The sequence below is a fragment of the Mirounga leonina genome, unplaced genomic scaffold (assembly GCF_011800145.1).
Source record: "Mirounga leonina isolate KUSES-001 unplaced genomic scaffold, KU_Mleo_1.0 Mir_150, whole genome shotgun sequence".
Taxonomy (NCBI): Eukaryota; Metazoa; Chordata; class Mammalia; order Carnivora; family Phocidae; genus Mirounga; species Mirounga leonina.
Window position 1 is genome coordinate 7,248,728 of NW_023270374.1, and position 9,597 is coordinate 7,258,324.

Below are 9,597 nucleotides of genomic sequence, written 5' to 3' on the forward strand. Positions count from 1 at the left end.
GGATCATGACCTGAGCCGAAGGCAGACGCTTAACGACTGAGCCACCCAGGCGCCCCCATTCTATTTTTTAAAGTAGGCTCTATACCCAACATGGGGCTTGAACTCACGACCCTGAGATTGAGACGTATGCTCTACTGACTGAGCCAGCCAGGTGGCCCTCCTTTGAGATTTTTTAAATGGAAGAATACTTTTTCATTTTCTGTTCCTTTTTTAGAAGTGTATTTTTATTTTATGGAATCCTTTAAAATATGTCGAGATTATTAATTAGAATTATTTTAAAGTTCTTATTAGTTCCCGGAATCACCTCTGTTTCCTCTGGGGTCAGTTCTGTCTGTCCATCTTTGTCTGTCTTGTTTTTGGTTGGTCTCAAATATGTGATGATGCTTGGTTGCCAGGTCATGTTGACAAGTGAAGGGCTAGTTTGAGTAGTGTCAGTGCCTGCCATGGGTGTGTGGGCCTCAGGTCCCCATGGGCATGGATGGGCATGCTGTGGGGCCAGCCTCCCTGGAGGGTATTTCGGTGGAGGGCAGGAGAAAGCCTTGCGGTCCCCTAAGCTGCCTTTCCTCTGGAGGTGAGGATGGTGCTGTGAAGGGCTCTAGCATATTTCATTCCTGGATGGAGCTGTCCTTCCTTCCTTATTCTCCTTCCCTGTGTCTGTCACAGAGATCTGGGCTCTGCCCTTCTTGGGCCCAGTACTCCCAGTAGAAGACTTTGTTAGGCAGATCATGAACTCTCTGGAAAAAAAAGTAAAGGAGGAGAGAGAGGAAGACACCACTCATCTCAGCCACTCACCAGCAAAGCCCTTTCATAGAACGCTCATGAATCCAGCCTGCGCCCAACACTGGCCCTCCTTGTTGATTAACTCAGCTTCTGCAGGGCTCCCTGGAGGGAACAGACTACTATCTCTGGCATCTTCAGCTGGTTTTTCTTTGCTTTGTTTTCCCTCTCAGCCAAATTCCAGCTACTTCCAATCTTTGGAATTCCTCACAATTCCCGATCCACTGATGGCACCCTTCCAGAGTTTCCCACAGCTGTTAAGAGTTTTGTTTTTCAAAAATACAGGCCATGAACACTGAACACTTTTAACTGGAGCTTTGGAGAAAGAGACAGTGGGTGCCCTTGTTCAGCCACTCACCTTGCCTTTCAGTCAGTCCTCTTTGGCTGTAGTAGGGAGGACAGATGTGCTTAGCAACAAGCCCAAAGCCTGGGTCTCCCCCAAGATGAAGATGGGCACGTGTGGGTTCTTTCCTCCACCTTCCATGGAGCCAGGCCCTCAGGGCACCCTCAGGGGTGTGTGTACTGGTGTCCAGCTTGTATCATGATTTCTCCAAAGGCAGGTGACTTCTCGCCTCATCTTGGGTTTTCCCACCACATGCTTTGCATCTCATAAACACCAATAAATTTGGGAAGAAGACCTTAGAATTATATTAACATGTATTGTGTATAATTCCTTGCACTCTTGGCCTTCTCTCAGTTTAAAATATTGAGTAGAAGAGAAGTATAGTGTTGCATAAACTTTAACAGTTTTGGAGACTACACCCACTTACACTGTATGTGACCCAAATCTCCCCATTGCTATGTGCCTTTATTTTCTCATTGGTGTTTAGGGGATAAGTATCAGACAAATAATAACAGCATCCAGTGGTTCACTCATTCAGTGGTTATTTGGAGCATACATATACCAGGCACAGTTCTCAGTGGTGAAAATAAATCATGAACAAAAGCTATAAAGGTCTCAGACCTCATGCGGGTGACATTCTAGTGCATTCTAGTATAAATTTCCATAAGGAATGGAATTCAGTAAGAACAAATGTGCCCCCCCAGACTTTCTAGTGAACCCCTAGAAAGTATTAGAGGTACCTTGTTCCAAGCTAATCACCTTAGAGTAGGGGGAGGAAGGGACACAGCCTGAACCCGGGATCTTCTTCCAGAAGGCTCACAGGCTCCCATCCTAATGGCTCCCCAAAAAGACAGGAGGGGGTAGATATATTATTTCTACTTTACAGACAGGAAAACGGGAGTCCTGGGACCTACCACCCCGGGTCACCCTCAGATCCAGTGGTGGAAACATACTGAAAGCAATGTCTCCAGCTTTCTGGACTGTCTCTTCATCTTTAGCCTTGTAGCAACCAGCATTTGCAATCCTTTATATAAAGAAAGATTGCATAGAAAGGGGAATTTCATCACATTTTGAAAACAGAGCATATAATAAATTCTTCAGATTTCTGATGACAGGTGAGAGCTTTTTCTTCCCCCAAACAAGATTCGACTTTATCAGTTCACTCATGCCTCAGGTGAGCACGTTTTCTGAACACTCTGATTCTGAACACTTTATAGTGTTCAGAGGCTGATTCTGAACACTTTATAAAAGTGTGCAGAGGAAATATTAGGATTCACCTGGTTGCGTTTCTTAGGAATATTTATTTCCTTTGTAATAAAACTAGTGCGGGGTTTCTGGGGTGGTGAGGTTTCTCATTGTATCCCTGTCCTTTATAAAGATAAAACAGTGTCAATGTGGTATCCTTCCCCGAGACAAGATTTCAGAGACCAGCAAGATTTACATTAGCTAGGTTTTTTTTGTGCTGCTGGTGTAGAAGACCACACACACGCTCACACACACACACACACACACACACTCACACTCACCTGTCCCTGGAGCTCAGAACTTAACCTTAGAGAGGAAGTGTTTGCCTTGGGAATTGGGTCTGGGCAAGGGGGACAGTGCTATTTCACGGCGGTGGAAATGACCTTGTGTAACCCTGCAGCCTGAAAACAGGCTCCTGCTGAAGGAAGTCGGACCTACAGGGGAAGGGAGAGTCTCTGTGATTGAACAGCTGCTTGAGGAGGTAAGTACAACTCAAAGAACAAGTCTCTCTGAGAATTTCAGCCTTGCATTTCACCTCTGTCTCTTCCAGATGCAAGTCTTGTTCAGTATTGTGATAACCACAGTGCCATTTCATTTAAAACTGCCTGGAGGTGGACTAAATGGCCAGTCAAGAACTTTTCAGTAATTGTTCCTGGTTGCTAGTTTTTATAGCAAAGAGAAAAGTCATATGAGCCCAAATAATGTGCATAAAGGTGGACAGAATCCCTGGCCTGTGACCCCATGTGACCTTCATGTTTCCTAAAGAAGTGAGGTTCGGGGGGTGCCTGCCCCTCCTGATGGGGGGTGCAGAAGTTTTATCACCCGAGTTAGGGCGGTTAGATCTTGGGTGTCCTGATTCTCTTCTCTTTTGATGTAAAGCAGTTTAGTTCCGGCAAGCATGTGCGTTACACTTCGCAGGATGGCAGCTGCATGCTGCTGAGAGCAGGGTTTGCGGCAAGTCTGTCCTTTCCCTTACGCTGCAGGGAGCAGACCCCAACTGCAGGGACAGTGAAGAGCGACCCGTGATTACCGTGGCTGTTGTGAACACGCGCCCCGAAGTGATTCCAGTTCTCGTGCAGAGAGGAGCAGACACAGAGCAGCGCTGGGGCCCGTAAGTAAGACACCGTCAAAGGAGAGTCCTGGTGTGGCCAACTGCCGCCTCGGGGCCTTGCTCTAGCAGCGTCCAGCCACACGTACGCCCCGATCCGCTGGCACTGCTCGGGAACCATCTTAACCCATTTGGGCCTCAATAAGAGACTTCACTGCCACTATTTTTCAAACCTGGGCAAAACAAAAACTTTTTAAGTGGATTATTGGATTGCCGAATTTTTTGTAGGTTTTATAAATGATGATAAATTTTGTTAGCTCGCGAGTTTACACTGAGCGGGGGCCGGCAAATCCTTCACTCTGGGGATGTTAAGCCACATTATTTTCATCATGATCTGAACTGTTGAGTTCGCTAAGAGAAGAGCGGGCCCAGTGTAGTCCCTATGGAAATGTAGCCATGAAGTTACTGTACAAAGAAAACCTTATCCAGTTGTCTCTGGATGTTGACACACTGGGGGTGACACTGCACATCTAAGTTCACTACATGATCTGATGCCTTGGTTTCCACAGCTGGGAAGTAGGATGGGCAGATACCAAGTCCTGTTGGGTACTTCTGTCACTTCCCTGGTCTCGGGCCTCTCCTGCCTCTTGACCTCTCGCAGCCTTGGGATTCTGTTGTTCTCTGAAATTACTTTGGAAACGTGGGGTGGACAGTTCCTTGAGGATGGGTTCCACATGTTAACTGCTAATAGCCTGCCAACCAAGTTGCCAAACTGGGAGTTCTCTAGGGGTCCTGCAGCCATCTGACCCTGCTGCCCCTTGACCTACTTCTGAGACCAGATCAAGGCCCGCCAGGGAATCGTGCTGCTGAGTGTGTCAAGCCAGCACGCGGAGCCAAAGTTAGATAGCTTTGCTTCTGTTTTCCTCCGTCTCAACTTTTCCTCCAGTGTTTTTATTCACAATATATGCCAGTTAATTTTTCTGTGTGCACTGTTATGTTTCTGCCCAATAGGACAGCTATATCAGGTAGACACCACCTCTTTTTAGTTTTATTTTAGAGCAGAACGTTTGGCCCATTTGGTGGACGTATTTGGTGGCTGGAATTTACTTGTTCACCTTTCCCTGGGGTTCACATTCTTCATACTCTGTCAGCTTCTTCATTTGCCCCACACTTGGGTTATCATTATTCATAAAAATAATGCCACCATGTTTGGCATGAAGGTGTATTTTATTTTTTTTAAATTTTTTATTTTTTTTAATTTTTTTATTCTTATGTTAATCCCCATACATTACAACATTAGTTTTAGATGAAGTGTTCCATGATTCATTGTTTGTGCACAACACCCAGTGCTCCATGCAGAATGTGCCCTCCTCAATACCCACGAAGGTGTATTTTATATTTGTACAATTCAGACAAGCTTTTCTTGGAGCACTTATGTATAATGTCTGTGGTTGATACAGAATCTCTTGAACAGATTTTGAATTGATACTTATGAGAAGTCCCGCTGAGAGGAAGAAACTACTCTGGACTACTCTGGACATGGAACAGATTACCTGTTTTTCCTTGCTGTTCCTCAGTTTCCATTCTTACTTCATTACCATTCTATAAATTGACATTTACCCACACGTGATCTTTACTAAGTCTAACTCTGCGGTTGTACCATCTGTCTGAATGGTGGGTAATAGCCTGTTGTCACTCCCACTGCATTAGCATGGTTAGCAGAATCTAGCTCACGTGGAGGGGGAGGGAGGAAAGCTAGACCAGAGCCCTCCCTCAAAATAGAGCACAGAGATCTCTTCTTCCCCTTTAGTTTATGCCAGTAGAAGAAAGCAGATTTCTCCACTGAAAGCCAACTCTGCTGTCTGCTTTATATTTGTTAGTTCGAAGTGTTTAGACCTGGGTCAGCCTGGCCTCTACCCCCTGGCTGAACCTCTGTAGATCCAGGAACATGACCTCAGGACTCCATCTATCCTACTGCTCCTCACATACAAGCCATCCAGAGATCTGGCTTTCCCATAAAAAAGGTTCAGTGAATTGTTCCTTAGCAAACAACGATTAAAAAACTCTTCCTCAGGCGCCTAGGTGGCTCAGTTGGTTAAGCGACTGCCTTCGGCTCAGGTCATGATCCTGGAGTCCCGGGATCGAGTCCCACATCAGGCTCCCTGCTCAGCAGGGAGTCTGCTTCTCCCTCTGACCTTCCTCCCTCTCATGCTCTCTTTCTCTCATTCTCTCTCGCAAATAAATAAAAAAAAATCTTAAAAAAAAAAAAAAAACCTCTTCCTCCCCGCATTCCCAGCTTGTTTGACTAGTGGAGCAGCGTCTACACCAGGTAACTTCTGTCCACTGGCTTGGCAGGTAGCAGAAAGCCCCTCCCTAGTGTTTCTGTTTCCAATGTTTGTCTCTTTCCTACCAGAATACACTCATATTCAACCCAAAGGGATGGCTAAGGAAAGGTACACATCCTCCACCAAAGCTGATTCCTCTTATTGGCAGATTTCAAGAACACAGACTCAAGGTCTTGCTAAGAGATGGGCAAAGAGAAGTGCCATTTGCTTTTGGACAACAGCTACCCTCCTTCACTGGCAATTTCAAACATTCTGTCTCTTAGTTCTGCCCCAGTAGCCAGGAGGGGTGGATGTAACCATCAGTCTGCTTCTTAGAGGTTCAGCTGTGGAGAGTTAGTCTATTAGGTAATTCATGATTTACAAAGAGAGAATGTACCTTCATCTACCGTGATACTTAGATTTGAATAAACCGTTTGAGTAGTTTGTGCATTCATAGTAGAGTTTCTTTAAAACACAAATTCACAGAACACCGTGGTGTACCTGCTGTACAAAACACGTTCTAGAAGGTCTGGTGATATAACACCAAGCTACTAAGAGGAACAGACTCACAGGTATCGCCTCTGCTCTGAACAGAAGAGGGTGTCCCCTCTAGCGTCCTTGCCCTGTTGGAGTCAGAGCAGTGTACAGAGTTAGAGTCGGCAGTCACAATTCATTACTTCCGCAGACTGAACTGTGGTTACACAGAAAATCCAGCCATGGTGCCCCCTCCCCACCTCATAAATGGAAGGTGCGCTCTGCTCTCAGTTTAGAGGGAGTTATGAAAGAAGATCATGCGTCTACTCAGATGTGGCAGCCCCGGGAATACATGTAAGTTCCAGTGGTAAATGCCTAATAAAGACCCAAAGAACATGAGGGGTGAAGTAACAAACAGTTGTGCTACCAGGGAGAAAGGAAAGACGAAAGATAAAGGAGGGTTGGTGTCATTGGTGTGACTTTGTTCGCAGCCCACAGCATCCTGCATTACAACTGCTTTAGCAGGATGATTTTCTCCCCCCTCCCCCCCCCCAACAGGCTCCAAAATACACCTCTTCATGAAGCAACTCTGCTTGGCCTGGCAGGAAGGGAGTGTGTCGCTGCTTTACTGCGGTATGTTTCCGGCCTCTGGGAGAGACTTCTGAGGGCCCCTGCTGACCTATGATGCTTTCAGAAGGCCCTAGTTCCTGAACAGTTAACCCTGTGAATGGGGGCCACCATCCCACTGTGGGTCCCCAGCACTGAGGGCTCTTAAAAGCACAATGCAGATGTTGTCCCCCCACCAAACATACTTGGTTGTAGGACTTCGATGCAATGGGAGCCGATGGGCAGGATTGGCAGTTGAACGTGTTGAAATCACAGAGCCCCTCAAGGTTTCAGGGTAGAGCCTCCTTTGAGAGTGGGGGTCATAGTGGCCTCTTGGGGACAGGTTTAGGAAGGTGGGGCCAGGAGGCTCCCAGACTGGCCTCTGTGTCAGGGAAGAGCCAGGCCCTCAGGTTCAAGTGCCTGAGTCCTTCTATTCATGCCCATTCCCTTGGCAGATGCAATGCAAGCATCCAAAAGAAGAACATGAATGGCCAGACACCGTATGACCTGGCTCTGCAAACTGGGGATGATGTCGTCACCTCGCTCTTTGCTGCTAAGCTCGGCCTGGATGACTCTTAGACCCAAAGGCCTGCACAGGACCATCCAGTTCTGGCTCTTTGTTTCTTTCTGAGATGTGTATTTGTGGTTTGAGAATTGAGGTTGAGAGGAACTCATAAGACTTTTTTTTTTTTAATATGACACTGTAAGCCACCATGTGGGCATTTCCCAATATGCTGTGGATGGTGACGAACTTAACATGTATTTTTTTTAAGGGTTTCTTGCTGCTTATTTTAGAATTTTCTTTTAAATTTATTTTCCAGGGGACGCCTGGGTGGTGCCTTTGATTAAGTGGGCAACTCTTGGTTTTGGCCCAGATCGTGATCTCAGGGTCCTGAGATAGAGCCCCGCGTTGGGCTCCATGCACAGCACGGAGTCTGCTCATAAGATTCTCTCTCCCTCTCCTCTACCCCTCTCTCTGAACTTGTGCAAACATGTGCTCTCTCTCAAATAAATGAATAAATCTTTTAACAATTTTAAAAAATAAATTTGTTTTTCAGTAGATAATAATTGCACATGATTCAAAGCTAAAAAGTATGAAGTGTTATGTAGTAAAAACTCAGCCATCCCTGTCCCACAGCCACCCACATCCCCTCCTCAGAGGCACCAATGATACCAGTGTCATCTGTGTCTTTCCAGAAATAGGATAGGATTATATAAGCACATGTATATAATATATGCATCTGCACATAGAGGGTTTACACAAAATACAAATATAGATAACAGATACGTTCTTTGCCCTCTTTAAGACAAGTACTAGCAAACCACACACTCTTCCGATGTGTTGCATCTTGTTCTTTTCCTTAATATATCTCGTAGGTGGTTCCAAGTGAGTACATAAAGATCAAGTTTATTTTAAAAATGTTGGGCGCCTGGGTGGCTCAGTTGGTTAAGCGACTGCCTTCGGCTCAGGTCATGATCCTGGAGTCCCGGGATCGAGTCCCGCATCGGGCCCCCTGCTCGGCGGGGAGTCTGCTTCTCCCTCTGACCCTCCTCCCTCTCATGCTCTCTCTCTATCTCATTGTCTCTCAAATGAATAAATAAAATCTTAAAAAAAAAATGTTCTTTCTGATGTTGAGCTCATCAATATTCCTATTGTTATGGTTTGTTCTTTGGTTGACAAACAAGCCTTGAATCAGCCATCTGCAGGAAATGTGTCATTTTGACTTACGTCTTTTTTCAGATTGTTATTTCAGTCCTTGGGTGATAGCGCTGCAGTAGTGTAGTCCCTAAATAGTTTCTGTTAAAGTATGTTGATGGAATATTTATTAATTCTGAATGATTAATTCCGCACAATAAATAACCGACTTTGCTGAGTGGTTGCTGTCATCACTACCTGCACTGCTTTCCTGCGGCAGCGACTGTCTGCAGTTGGGGCGTGGGGCGGGGACAGGCTCAGAGTCGCTGGAAGCGATGCCCCCACGCGGGGCTGGGGGGCACTGGCCAGCCCCCGTCCCACCCGGCCGTCTGTGTTGGAGGGCTGCGGCAAGGTAAGCAGGGTCCCGTGAGTCGGGGCGGTGTGCGCTGTGTCAGCTCAGCCGGTGCAGTACGACCCCTCCCAGACTTCTCTGCCTTTATGGTTCGATGCAGGGTGGGCCACAGGAGTGACGGCACGAGGTTCCAGATTCCAAAGGCAGAAGCGAAGTGCGGCCCTCACGCTAGGAAGGTGGGTGAGGGCCCCAGATGGTGCTGCAGCTCACCCTACAGGCTCTGGATTTGACACTCAGGGAGGAGGGTATGGAGTTCGAGACCATTTTGCCCAGAGCTCAGGGAACAGGGGAGGCCCCATGGGCCCATGGGTTCCAGAATCTCTCCTCTTGGAGCTCTCAGGGGTAACTTCCATGCCCTGAGTGCAGGAAGCACATCTCCACTGTTCCCTGGGTTTCCACGCTTCCTGGGGGCAGGGCCTGCCCTTGTACCTGCGAGGCAAAGCGCACACCCGACATCTCCTACCAGGGATCTTGCCTTTCGCTAAAGGCCGCTGCCAGCAAAAATCACCTTTGGGCTTCCCTCAAGCCTCATGTACAGAGTGAACAGGTGGCTCAAGATGCAAGAACATAGGTTCAGATCCAGGAACTCTCTGATGAAATCCTGGAGGGTTATGTAAAGCATTATATAAACATTGAACTCCATGTTTTCAGGAAAAGTAGAGTTAAACACATGTTACAGGCAAGATTTCAAAATTCATGTTATTTCTTGTCCTTCGTGACGTTTTATTTTTC

At 46.7% G+C, this 9,597-nt stretch overlaps 1 protein-coding gene across 1 annotated transcript in view; it reads left to right on the plus strand.

Annotated features, from left to right (window-relative positions):
• DZANK1 (double zinc ribbon and ankyrin repeat domains 1) overlaps positions 1-8,597 on the plus strand; it is a 62,031-nt gene extending 53,434 nt beyond the window's left edge. Inside the window, exons 18-21 of the mRNA XM_035005782.1 lie at positions 2,766-2,846; positions 3,349-3,476; positions 6,770-6,844; positions 7,273-8,597. Of these exons, the coding sequence (XP_034861673.1) occupies positions 2,766-2,846; positions 3,349-3,476; positions 6,770-6,844; positions 7,273-7,396 (408 nt within the window). The 3' untranslated portion in view covers positions 7,397-8,597. The remainder of the gene's footprint in view (positions 1-2,765; positions 2,847-3,348; positions 3,477-6,769; positions 6,845-7,272) is intronic.
• Positions 8,598-9,597: the final 1,000 nt, after the last annotated feature.